Below are 13,945 nucleotides of genomic sequence, written 5' to 3'. Positions count from 1 at the left end.
CGTGATTCACGGATAGCATGGGGATACAATAACCGTCAGAATTATCCTCATAACATGTAAAACATGTCATCGCCAATTACACACCAATCGCAGGAAAGATTGCTAATCGCATTAACGTCTCCAAGGGATGGATTCGCCACCGATTTTTTTATTTATACAGGAGCAACTAGCTTGCGAGGAATCTCTCAGCTCGCTATCTGGGCGGCAACATGTTCATTGCTCGAGAGAAAATTCGTGTAGGCGACGGCGCACCCTCGCACGTGACATATGACTGCTTTCACTAGGAAGGCGCAGCACAGCGTTTGAGAATCCGACCTTTCTGATTGTCGCTGTCGGATCGGATTTCCTCGGTGGCGCCGTGAGGGATTCGCGATATGGCGCTGTCGCGACCAGCCGCCGCGGAGTAGCGGTGCGTTGCTCTCGACAAATCAAGGTTGCTTTGGTGGTAGAATAAATTAATGGGATATTAATGAAACTGAGAAATTGTATTCGAGGGAACGTAAAAGAAAAACGCATCACGGCAACTCCGCTGCCCGCAAAGCCCCTTGATGTGATACAGCATCCGTTCTTTCTTTCTTTCTTTCTTTCTTTCTTTCTTTCTTTCTTGTTATTACCTCCTTTTGTGTAGTTATTCCTCCTTGTGGGTATGAGCCAAATTTTGAGGCCGCAACAACAACAGCAGTGCCCGCTTTGAGAACCTGCTGCTGTGGCGGTGAATGATCTGAGCCCGTGGAATAACTGTATCCTGCCAATTTTCATATTTTTCTTTTCTTCTTTTTTTTGCAATTAATACATTGCATGCAATCTGAGCGCTTGTCGTCTTCCTTTTTTCTGTCGTTCATTTCAACAATGTGCCACTAAAGGCGGCGTCACTTCGAGGTACCCGGTGTGGCTATTTTTCTTTTCTTCTTTTTTTTTGCAATTAATACATTGCATGCAATCTGAGCGCTTGTCGTCTTCCTTTTTTCTGTCGTTCATTTCAACAATGTGCCACTAAAGGCGGCGTCACTTCGAGGTACCCGGTGTGGCTATTTTTCTTTTCTTCTTTTTTTGCAATTAATACATTGCATGCAATCTGAGCGCTTGTCGTCTTCCTTTTTTCTGTCGTTCATTTCAACAATGTGCCACTAAAGGCGGCGTCACTTCGAGGTACCCGGTGTGGCTATTTTTCTTTTCTTCTTTTTTTTGCTTTAATACATTGCATGCAATCTGAGCGCTTGTCGTCTTCCTTTTTTCTGTCGTTCATTTCAACAATGTGCCACTAAAGGCGGCGTCACTTCGAGGTACCCGGTGTGGCTATTTTTCTTTTCTTCTTTTTTTTGCTTTAATACATTGCATGCAATCTGAGCGCTTGTCGTCTTCCTTTTTTCTGTCGTTCATTTCAACAATGTGCCACTAAAGGCGGCGTCACTTCGAGGTACCCGGTGTGGCTATTTTTCTTTTCTTCTTTTTTTTGCTTTAATACATTGCATGCAATCTGAGCGCTTGTCGTCTTCCTTTTTTCTGTCGTTCATTTCAACAATGTGCCACTAAAGGCGGCGTCACTTCGAGGTACCCGGTGTGGCTATTTTTCTTTTCTTCTTTTTTTTGCTTTAATACATTGCATGCAATCTGAGCGCTTGTCGTCTTCCTTTTTTCTGTCGTTCATTTCAACAATGTGCCACTAAAGGCGGCGTCACTTCGAGGTACCCGGTGTGGCTATTTTTCTTTTCTTCTTTTTTTTGCTTTAATACATTTCATGCAATCTGAGCGCTTGTCGTCTTCCTTTTTTCTGTCGTTCATTTCAACAATGTGCCACTAAAGGCGGCGTCACTTCGAGGTACCCGGTGTGGCTATTTTTCTTTTCTTCTTTTTTTTGCTTTAATACATTGCATGCAATCTGAGCGCTTGTCGTCTTCCTTTTTTCTGTCGTTCATTTCAACAATGTGCCACTAAAGGCGGCGTCACTTCGAGGTACCCGGTGTGGCTATTTTTCTTTTCTTCTTTTTTTTGCTTTAATACATTGCATGCAATCTGAGCGCTTGTCGTCTTCCTTTTTTCTGTCGTTCATTTCAACAATGTGCCACTAAAGGCGGCGTCACTTCGAGGTACCCGGTGTGGCTATTTTTCTTTTCTTCTTTTTTTGCAATTAATACATTGCATGCAATCTGAGCGCTTGTCGTCTTCCTTTTTTCTGTCGTACATTTCAACAATGTGCCTCTAAAGGCGGCGCCACTTCGAGGTACCCGGTGTGGCTATTTTTCTTTTCTTCTTTTTTTTGCAATTAATACATTGCATGCAATCTGAGCGCTTGTCGTCTTCCTTTTTTCTGTCGTTCATTTCAACAATGTGCCACTAAAGGCGGCGTCACTTCGAGGTACCCGGTGTGGCTATTTTTCTTTTCTTCTTTTTTTGCAATTAATACATTGCATGCAATCTGAGCGCTTGTCGTCTTTCTTTTTTCTGTCGTTCATTTCAACAATGTGCCACTAAAGGCGGCGTCACTTCGAGGTACCCGGTGTGGCTATTTTTCTTTTCTTCTTTTTTTGCAATTAATACATTGCATGCAATCTGAGCGCTTGTCGTCTTCCTTTTTTCTGTCGTTCATTTCAACAATGTGCCACTAAAGGTGGCGTCACTTCGAGGTACCCGGTGTGGCTATTTTTCTTTTCTTCTTTTTTTGCAATTAATACATTGCATGCAATCTGAGCGCTTGTCGTCTTCCTTTTTTCTGTCGTTCATTTCAACAATGTGCCACTAAAGGCGGCGTCACTTCGAGGTACCCGGTGTGGCTATTTTTCTTTTCTTCTTTTTTTGCAATTAATACATTGCATGCAATCTGAGCGCTTGTCGTCTTCCTTTTTTCTGTCGTACATTTCAACAATGTGCCACTAAAGGCGGCGTCACTTCGAGGTACCCGGTGTGGCTATTTTTCTTTTCTTCTTTTTTTTGCAATTAATACATTGCATGCAATCTGAGCGCTTGTCGTCTTCCTTTTTTCTGTCGTTCATTTCAACAATGTGCCACTAAAGGCGGCGTCACTTCGAGGTACCCGGTGTGGCTATTTTTCTTTTCTTCTTTTTTTGCAATTAATACATTGCATGCAATCTGAGCGCTTGTCGTCTTTCTTTTTTCTGTCGTTCATTTCAACAATGTGCCACTAAAGGCGGCGTCACTTCGAGGTACCCGGTGTGGCTATTTTTCTTTTCTTCTTTTTTTGCAATTAATACATTGCATGCAATCTGAGCGCTTGTCGTCTTCCTTTTTTCTGTCGTTCATTTCAACAATGTGCCACTAAAGGCGGCGTCACTTCGAGGTACCCGGTGTGGCTATTTTTCTTTTCTTCTTTTTTTGCAATTAATACATTGCATGCAATCTGAGCGCTTGTCGTCTTCCTTTTTTCTGTCGTTCATTTCAACAATGTGCCACTAAAGGCGGCGTCACTTCGAGGTACCCGGTGTGGCTGCTCGGCGTGTCAACTCCCACTCCCTCCTCCCCCATGTCTCTTGCCACTCCCTCTTATATCTTAATGCACATTTTGCATAGCTAATGTGAAAAATGTGGGGGAAAAATGCCACTCCCTCCTATTCTTGCCTGTATTTAGGCATTTATTTCTATAAAAATAAGAAAGAGACAATATGCTGGCAGTTTTACATGTCACGTTTTTTAAAGCGTTCTAGGAATTGTGCGGCTATAGGTACCATACGAAAGAACTGCTATATTTGACGGTAAACCTCGCTTCTTCACGGAACGTGGTAGATGAGCGAGTGCTAAAGGTTTAATCTGTTTCGAATCGTGTCGTGTAACATGACTTGATCGCACGGTGGGATAGGTCAAATACGGAGGAGTGTGAATAACGAATCGAATAATGTCCTATTTTATTTTGTCCTCTAATCTAATTGTTCCTATTCGCAAATGCGAATATTTTCTAATAGCTTTCGAATAATTCACATTCCCAGCTGTGGACGATCGAACATAATACTAAGGAAAAGATAAACCAAATTTCACCCCTGCCGCATTGTACATAAGCAACGGGAAGTTACGCAAAGCGCGCTGTGTCGCTCAAGGAGCCGGACTTTTTCGACAGAAACAATAATTCACGCTCAAATTGCGCTTAGACGTGACATTCGGCAATCGGTATTGTTTGGTACTATTTATCAATGCTTCCACTGTGTTCTCTTGGGGTTAAATCTGAATACGCTCGATAGCAACATTATTTGATATTACAGTGGCACCATTTGCAGCGATAGTGTCTTCTTCCTTCAGCCATCGCTGCAGTCACGTTGATTGCCGCAACGACAGAGTGAAGGAATTTCATGTTAAGATACATTTTGCTGTGCAATTAGTCTCGAATGCTTAACCTTTTCATCAAAATCACGGTTTCGTCATTGAGCACGTGCCAAAAGTTGTTGTTTTACATCTGAAATTATTAGTCGTTAGCTTCGAACAAGCACGTACTTGTTTTTAGTAAGGGCGTTGTGTATCTTTAGCGATACCATCGTGCCGTTCTACGCTGCTAGCTCCCAGGATGACTTAAATGCCTCTGCACTATTTTAATGAATTGGAATTTCGAAGCTTCAAGCTTTGTCTTCCAGGTTTTTTAGAAAAAAGATATTATTTGAGAAAGAGAGACGTTGTCTACCGTCTTTTTCAACTAACCGCTGTAGCATTTTAAATGTTGGTTGTTTCAAAAGCACCATGTGTGTAGCAATTAAGTTCTTCGTTCGAAACAAATCTGAAATAGTCAATGCCATTATTGATACGCGCGTCGTCCGTGTCTCGACCATTGTGAAAGTACACTCGAAAAACGGTAGCACTTAAAAAGGTGCGCATTTTCACGTTTTCATAGGTAAGCGGTCCTGTTTGCCCCAAATGACGTTAATTTGCCCGGTAGATAATGCTAATTCTAGGCCTGAAGTAATGTCACACGTAAAGTTTACATCAATCGGAACAAAATTTGCAGAAGCCAGGAATATGCATGCAGCTGGGATGCAAGGTGTCATGTTACCTCATGCATATAACATGGCGCCTGGCGCTGAAGTATATTCCCCTTGCAATTTTTAATAATACCGATGCTGCCTTCAGACCTAGCAAAAAAAAAAAAACTCATAGGAAGATCCAAGCTCGCGTGTCTCCTGCCATTATTTGCGGCTAAGAACGTCAAAGGTGCGAAATTATGCACTTTTATACATGTTTACTTTTACAGACCATCTTACTTTCGGTTCATGGCCGTCTCCCCTTTAAGATCGCTAGGCTATAGTCGACTCCTTCGCTTGTTGCATGTTAACTATGAGAGCGTGAGTTGGGCAGCGCACGTACTTGTAAACTTCCGCGCTCTATGGCAGCCCAACACGGCGGCGCCCCGGAGCTCGCTCGCCCTAACCCTCGAAAAAAGAACGAATGATAGGCTGACTTCGTCTGTATTTAATGCTTGACGCCTTCTGTTGACTGCGTAAACATCCTTCACCATTTCGCAAAATTTCCTGCCTGCTTCGGCAAAGTGGCCACAGCGACCTTTAAAAGCACGGTCGAGGCGCGTTTTGCTGTTAAGCAGAATCAATATCGCTGAAATTATCAGCGCGTAGCGTTTGTCTCCTTTCTCTGTTTCCGACTCCCTCACTGCCGTGTCTGTCTCGACACAAGCGACAATGGCATGTCAATGTCACAATGTCGACAATGTCAATGGCACAGAGATAGCAGCGTGAGCACGTGTTGCTGCTATATCAATCCTTCGCAGCGCTATAGAGACAAAGGTCGTGTCGATGCGCCAACTTGGATTAAATAAAGATTAATTTAGTATAGTTAGTTTACTGACAAGGACAGATTCACAGTGCGACAAGATACAGCGATAAACAGCATAATGGGAGCGGGGCAATAAAAAAAAGGAAAAGTAGTTATAAAACGAAAAAAAAAAGATCTTGTAGGTTCTAGCACCAAAAAAAGTTTGCACAGTCTGAGGAACAAAAAAGTGCAATGGCGAGCATTGACAACTGCTCTAAACAATTCATAAATGGCGCCTAAGTCAGGCATCCTGGTACTTAAAAAGACGCGGTTCTTTTGTTTATGCATGTCGTCTTAGATATTTTTGGTCGGTGTATTCGTTAGTTTTATTGAATAACGCAGCTTGATATGCAAAATGTTTTCGGTTTATGACGTCTTTGTTTTCACAGCAAATTTTCATAGTTTGCGGGCTGCTGTAGTGTATTTCGTTCACGTGGCTGTTTTAGATATTTGCCCAATTTCACCCAAGTGCTCCTCTACATTCTTGTTCCCCAACATTCTAAAAGCGCATTTAAAGTAGACAATGGTCAAAGCGCATCAAGAAGTGCTGTTCTGAGTGCACTTGGCATCAGACCACGTGTATTCTGCGAGATCGCTGTCATCTATACTCTTATAAGGAACGACCTGACAGAGTTCTGCCCCTCTTAAGAAGGCAAAGACCTGACGAACAATAGGAAAATAAACCCTCAAAAAAAAGGTTTTAGCGACGATGCAATTAAAACAAACAAATTTTGCGCAATTCCCAGGAACCCTTCCCACCCTTGTGGTAAACAGGGAAACATAAAATTGGATGTTTTTCTCCAAATTTCATTGCATATTTAAAATCTTTGATCTTCCATTTCTAGAAAACTACTCGCCAGATTATGGTGAAACTTTTAAGCCACGGAGTTCAACGCCTCCGGACTGCGCAGTGCGTTACGAGGGACGCCGTAGTGGATGACTCCGGATTGATTCTGACTATCTTCAAATCTGTTCGTTGCTCACATGCGAATACAACATACTTTAATTTTTGTACGTGGGACTCAATTCACTGCTTTATTCAACGCATGCAGGCGCAGTACTACGGGGACATCACCCTTGGCACACCGCCGCAAGTTTTTAGAGTTGTGTTCGACACCGGATCCTCCAATCTATGGGTGCCCTCGAGCAAGTGCCCGTTCACCAACATCGCCTGCAGTAAGTGCATCACTTTTTGCTACCAGACTTACTGCAAGCTTCAGTGTTGTCAGGCGAAAGCTGCCATCGTGTATGTATGTTTCTTTCACTCACTATTTCGTGTGACAAGCAGACGGTATGTGTACCGTGAAATCCGACTATAAAGCACTGGTAAACAGCGAACTATTCCCTATGAACCTCCCGATGGGCGCTAAAAATGCTCAATTTATTACTTATGTTGTTCTGACATCACGTACGCGCGACTATGTATGAGCGAGGCTGGAAGTGCCGTGGTTGCTATCAATCAAATATGTGCTTGGCCTCACGTCGGTTTCAAGCGCCATGTATACGCGACCGTGGTCGTGTGAAGCAACTTGCCAAATTGGCAGGCCCCCGTCGCTAAAACGTGGCGAGGCGTTAGTATACTCAAGTGTACTTTGAAACATTAATTTTGTAATGCCGGGCTTTGGAGGTAAAGGTATTCGGCCTTTGTCGGTTTACATTATGCAATTCAGTGAATAGCTTTTGTAAATAAAATGAAAATAACACTTACTTGGAGCTTATAGTTAAAATGAGTCATCTTGCCCCCACTCAAATAAAAGAAACATTTTTTCTCGCTTTTGATTTGCGACGAACATGCGCACTTATAACAAATAGATGGTTCACGCTGAATAAAACATTCGTTATACGCAAATATATTGATATACCAGGTACATCGAACGAATTTCCGCGCACCCGGTGCGCATGTCCCAACAACGTTCGCTGTCAAACTTGCCTGCTCTAGCTGACAGTTGTGAAGTGACCCCACTCGGCGCTTGCTACGAATGCCGAATCACAGCGTCTGAAACGCTGTGGCTTTGTTATGGGACGCGCTTCTGTAGCATCTGCATCCGCAATAGAACCGGTAGAGCAAACTAGTCCCGACATGTAGTGCTCGTGCCTTTGCAGTGCTGCACCACAAGTACCACAGCTCAAACTCGAAGACGTACGTGAAGAATGGCACCCAGTTCGAGATCCGCTACGGCAGTGGCAGCGTCAAGGGCGAGCTGAGCACGGATGTGTTCGGCTTGGGCGACGTGAGGGTGCAAAGCCAGACGTTCGCCGAGATCCTCCGCGAGTCCGGTCTGGCTTTCATCGCGGCCAAGTTCGACGGCATCCTGGGCTTGGGTTACCCGCAGATCTCGGTACTGAGCGTGCCGCCCGTCTTCGACAACATGGTGGCACAGGGCGTGGCCGCCAAGCCTGTTTTCTCCGTCTACCTGGACCGCAACGCCTCGGATCCCAACGGCGGCGAAGTGCTCTTCGGTGGCATCGACGAGGCACACTACACCGGAAACATCACCTACGTGCCCGTCACCCGCAAGGGCTACTGGCAGTTTCACATGGACAGGTGCGTGTTTCAACTCCAGGACGACGCATACTACAAAAATATTTGGAAAAAAAGAAAACCTTTATGTTCGCATGCTCGTGCAGCCATGTACTATATTTATTAGTAGCAAGCAGCCGGGATTATAAAGCATGTCATCGAGCAACCTTTTGTTCCACAATGCAAATTTACGTTTAACCGATTTGCCCATCTAGCTGCACAGTGCAGTGTTATACGAAGCTGGCTGCACCATATGTCATTATGTCTTAAAGTGCAGCTCAAATGGGTAAAAATGGTTAACACCTCAGGAATAGTTACTTTAATGCGTACAATTTCTGGCATCACTTCTTTTTGCATATGTTGTGCCCTGAAGACCTGACGTATATGATCTTCAACGATGCCAATGAACGAGAAGAAAGGAAACTGAGGGCCCGATTTTTATTAGTCATACCATAAGGAACCAACAAACAAAGACACTAAGGACAGCATAGGGGAAACTACATGTACCTATTATTTAAAACATAGAAATGATAAATTAATGGAAATGAAAGTGGACGCACAAACAACTGGCACGAACCCATGTCTTCGCATTGCGTGTTCGATGCTCTTACCATTTGAGGTATCGCGACGCCGTTTTCTCATCCCCTTTCTGGGGTATTTATGTTTACCTACTAGAACCAAACCTGGGAGTGTTAGCCAGCGCCACACAAAAAGTTCATGTACACGTGAAGCCTGTGACAAAAAAGGATGTTCTACATCCACCGTCAAGGCCATGAGGTGTGGCGCTGGCTAACACTCCCAGGTATAGTTCTAGCAGGTAAACATAAATACCCCAGAAAGAGGAAAGCAAAACGGCGACGTGGTAGCTCACTTGGTAAGAGCATCGCACTTGTAATGCAAAGACATGGGTTCGTGCCCCCTGCGCCCAGTTTTTCTTTTTTTATATTGCCATAGCAATTACATGGGCACTCTAGGCGTATTTCTGCCGTCGCCGTCACCGTAATGTCCCGTATTAAGTCCAAGGGCGATAATATCATCACCGCGCGCCTTACGCTGTGTGAGTGAAGGCATGCGAGGGGAGCCGACGACGCTCAATCTCGCCCGCGCGAATGGGAAGAAAGTGAGGAGGAAGCGCACCGTCTTGCGTCGCGCGCGAGACACTCAATGTTACGAGGCACCGGGGAGAGGGGAGGGAGGGGGGCGGCACTCCGGCTGCAACTAAGGTCCCTGAGTAAAACTAAAAGGTAGCGACATTCCTCCTCGCCCGGCCTCTCCTTTTCCTGGCCTTCTCGCAATTCGCTCTTCGTCTCGTTGCTCGCCCTCGCAGTTTGGTTGTTGGCTCGGAAGCCGCCCATACAGTTACATGAGGTGAGACATTAAAATTGTTGTTGGGTGTTTGCGCATGAATTTTTACCGTATTTAAGGCTTGATTATTGTGCTAGGAGCGATGATGGAACGCTATGAAACTGGCAGAAGCAGATGTTTTTTGTGCTTTTTCGGCGCGTAACTGCGCGCTTGTTTTATGGCTAAGGGTGTGCTGCCTGCTTCCAGTTAGAAGATGGCTTTTGAAGACAGTTTGGTGGACAAATTCCTTTTAGTGTCGAGTACTAGCACAAGAATCAGAATTCTTTGTCTCACCAATAAAGTATACGTAATGTACAGTATGTTTATATACATACCAGAGCTTTATTTGAGTGCTATGTCGTCCACGGCCATGTATTGTACTCGTAGGCAAAAACACTGTCGCGGCTTGCGCAGATCAACCCGCTTCGCGAGTTATTTCTACTGCATTGATCAGATTCTTTATTTGGCTTTCTAAAGACACTTGCCCGGTGTGAGAGGACTGCGATTAAGGTTTCGGTGGCACACGCCAAAGGCGATGCGCTCGCGTGTGTGCAATATGTAGCTGCCGATTCAACAACTCGGATGCGTTTGCGCTGCTCGAAGTGCGCGCGTGTGTACGTGCGTGTAGCCAATCGACTACCGTGTGTCCAGCTTGTGCAGCTTCAAAACTTAACGATCTTAGTACCATGATGACAGAACGCAAGGCGCGTGACATATTCGCCTGAATAACGCGAGCGTCATGTAGAAACATGCGCGATCAGCGCGAAGCATCTCGGCTATTCTCGTAGTTTCGTCATGACGCTGGCATTTGTTTATAAAGTGAAACTGATCCGTTGGCTCTCAAGCGCAAACATCACAGTGAATCTGTACTTCATTTGTCAACAAAGCGTATGCAAGGACGAAAGTTACACATAGAAATGGTTTCCATCAATGAGCACTTCCCCCTTTTCTTTACGCAGTTACAAGTTAAGTTGAGCCAAGAAAGTCGTGCACCACTTTATCCTGCGGAGAAAGCCTCATTTGCAAACTCATTTGCACTGGTAGTGAACAGCTCGTCCTCACAAAATATGTTTGCAGCGCCTAACAAAAGCATGGACTGACAAAGATACGCACTCTCAACTACTACAACAATAACAGGTGTAACGTTTCTAGAACGATATATGACAGAACACAGCCTACGCCATCCATAGCTTCATACATTTGTTTACGATAGCGCGATCAGGATAACAAATCTGAAGGAGCACCGAGAATAGCGCCCGTGCATAAGCTTACCCATGCCTGAGCTCCGTACCCCGTCAACAATGAAAAAAGCTCCATTCGTACAAGTTTGCACCTCCAGTACTCTTAAAATCAATCCCTAACATAAAACAAAACAAACACTGAGTTTTTCAATGACGCGGCTAGCCACGAAACTTAGTCAAAACATACGAAATCCCTTGCGAAAGCCTCGCAGCGAAAACTCGACGGCCAACTGTCATGGTGGTGAGCGCGCCGAAACGCGGAAAAGAAGAGGGCGCTAAATATACCACGTGACGGGGGCCCACGGGCACTCAAGAGGCTAGAGTATAGCAGTAATGAAGAGGTTCCCCTAAGGGAACCTCAGTATAGCATCGCCGTAAATAACAGAAAAAGGAGGAAAGCAAGAAAGAGAGCTCGCCATGCAATAGGCTACATAAACATGCAGGGCGGCAGAAGAAAGGAAAAGTGGCCAGAGATTGAGGAGCAGTTAAATAGAGAACAAATAGGGGTGTACGCGGTTACAGAAACACACCTTAGAGACTCGGAAGAGCCGCCAGTGATTGAGAATTATGTTTGGGAAGGGTACAACAGAACTAAGTCGGAAAGAAAGGGAGGGGGAGTCGGAATGCTCATCCATCAGGGAGCAAAATGGAAAAGAGTAAATTCAAAATGTCAAGAGCATCTTTGGTTATAAGGTACAATGAGTGGGGAAAAAAAACTTGGCTGGGCGTTACGTATTTGTGAACCGGAAGTAATTGCACAGAGAAGAATAAAGAGTTAGTGGAATGCATAAGCGCTGATATTAAGGGTTTCGGGAATGGTGCTGAAATTGTCCTATTAGGTTACATGAATGCCCACATACAGGATTTAGATGGCTATACCGACCACAACGGGAAGTCAGTGCTAGACCTTTGTGAGCAACATAACCTCGTTATCGTGAATACGTGATCACGTGGGAAGTGGGAAACCGGCAATCAACCATTAATTACTGTCTGATGACAGAAGGAATTCCTGATAAGTTGAGAGAAATTGTCATTGATGAGGAAGGGTATAGCAGCATAGGGAGTGATCATAAACACATCATATTGAAAATAGGATATATAGTTAGGAAAGAGAGCAAGCAATGCAAAATGGTCAGTCCAAATTTGAACGCTGAACAAACAACAAATATAGTCACTAGAGTCGAGGAAAAACTTGGCAAATGGCCAAATAAAGAGTGGGATTATAATGAGCTTTTAAGTGTAATAACGACAGAAATGCGGAAAGAGAAACAACAGGTTTGTTAGAAAGGAAAAAAGAAACCGAAAAGCTCGTGGAACAGGGAGATACGAGAAGCGATCGCCGAACGACAGAAAGCATCTCGAGAACACAGGCAGGCAAAGAAGGCGAAGTTACCGCAGGATGAAGTAACCAGTAAATGGGAAATATACCGGGAGAAAAAGTCTATGGTTCAAATACTGGTGCCACTAAAGATAAAAGGTGAAAGTGAACGTTGGTTATCAGAAATACGTGAGAAAAAGAAGGCCGCACCTAGAATATTTTGGAACCACATAAAATTATTAGGCAGGAAGTCAACAACAATGCAACAACATATCCTACACGAAGATGGAAACAGACTATAAGGAGAAGCGGCAATAAATTACATCCGAAAAATAACAGCCGAATTTTTCCAAGGCAATGACAAGGCTGTATGTGAAAAAAAAGAGCATGAAAGAGCCCTAGGTGGAAAAGGAGCTGGTGCTGACAAATTTGAACTGGAAGAAAGCCGAAGACAAAATTCCTAAGCGCACAGCCACATGGCTAGACGAGGTTCCCGTTAGGCTGATTAATAAACTAGGACCAAAAAGTAAGGAAGCTCTGGTGAAAGCAGTGGCAAAAAACTTTAAAATATAGACGAACGCCAGACAGTTGGCGACAAAGTAGAATGAATTTAATTTATACATGTAAGGGGGAGAAAGATGGAATTCACTCGTATAGACCGTTGACCATTACATCGATAATATAGAGGCTAGCAATGCAGGCAATCAAATTAAAGCTACAAGCATAGGCAGAGAATAATGGCATTTTGGGAGAACTTCAGAATGGCTTCAGAATAGGTAGGCGTTTGGATGAAAACTTATTTGTTCTTATTCAGTGTACTGAAATATCAAAAGTAGAAAGCAGACCGTTATATGTGGCCTTTTTAGACATTACAGGAGCCTATGACAATGTAGACCGCAATATTTTCTGGGATATTCTCGAAGGGGAAGGCTTACGTAACGATTCTCTACAGCTTTTGAGAGAGATTTGCCTAGAAGATACTGTTTGCGTTGAATGGGAACGGATGAGGAGCGAGGAGAAAGTTCATATCAACAAGGGACTGAGGCAGGGGTGCCCTTTATCCCCGCTGCTGTTTATAGTGTACATGGTGAGGATGGAGAGAGCGCTAGAACGAAGTAATATCGGCTTTAATCTCTCATACAAACAGGCGGGTTCAGTAGTTGAGCAGCAGCTTCCAGGTTTATTTTATGCGGACGACATTGAGTTGCTAGCTAACAAGCAAAGTGATTTGCAACGTCTGGCTAATATCTGCGGACAGGAAGGCAACAATTTAGGTTTAAAATTGTGTTAGAAAATCAGGTGTTATGGCATTCAATGAAAACAGTGAACAGACAGTGGCGATACAGGGCCAGGAAATAGATCGGGTAACAGAATATAAACACCTTGGTATATGGATAAACGAAGGCAATAGATATATGGAAACAAAGGAAAAAATAACAGTGAAGGCGAAGAGAAATGGCAGCCATAATGAAGCACAGAGCGCTATGGGGATACAATAGGTACGAGGTGCTTAGAGGTATGTGGAAAGGTGCAATGGTTCCAGGACTTACTTTTGAAAATGCGGTTGTTTGCTTTAAATCGGGGGTACAATCAGGATTCGATGGGAACCAAAGGTCAGTGGGACGCCTCGCATTGGGCGCTCACGGGAAAACTACAAATGAAGCTGTGCAGGGTGATATGGGCTGGACTAGTTTTGAAGCGAGGGAAGCTCGCAGTAAAATTGAGTATGAAGAACGACTGAGGAATATGGAAGAAAGTAAA

The 13,945-nt window shown here is 44.1% G+C and overlaps 1 protein-coding gene across 1 annotated transcript in view; it reads left to right on the top strand.

The window, feature by feature from the left end:
* Positions 1 to 13,945, top strand: part of cathD (cathepsin D) — a 28,728-nt gene that overhangs the window by 6,791 nt on the left and 7,992 nt on the right. The window contains exons 3-4 of the mRNA XM_075698747.1: positions 6,813 to 6,936; positions 7,864 to 8,305. Of these exons, the coding sequence (XP_075554862.1) occupies positions 6,813 to 6,936; positions 7,864 to 8,305 (566 nt within the window). The remainder of the gene's footprint in view (positions 1 to 6,812; positions 6,937 to 7,863; positions 8,306 to 13,945) is intronic.

The sequence above is a fragment of the Dermacentor variabilis genome, chromosome 1, assembly GCF_050947875.1.
Source record: "Dermacentor variabilis isolate Ectoservices chromosome 1, ASM5094787v1, whole genome shotgun sequence".
NCBI lineage: Eukaryota > Metazoa > Arthropoda > Arachnida > Ixodida > Ixodidae > Dermacentor > Dermacentor variabilis.
This window is presented reverse-complemented; position numbering and strand designations above follow the sequence as displayed.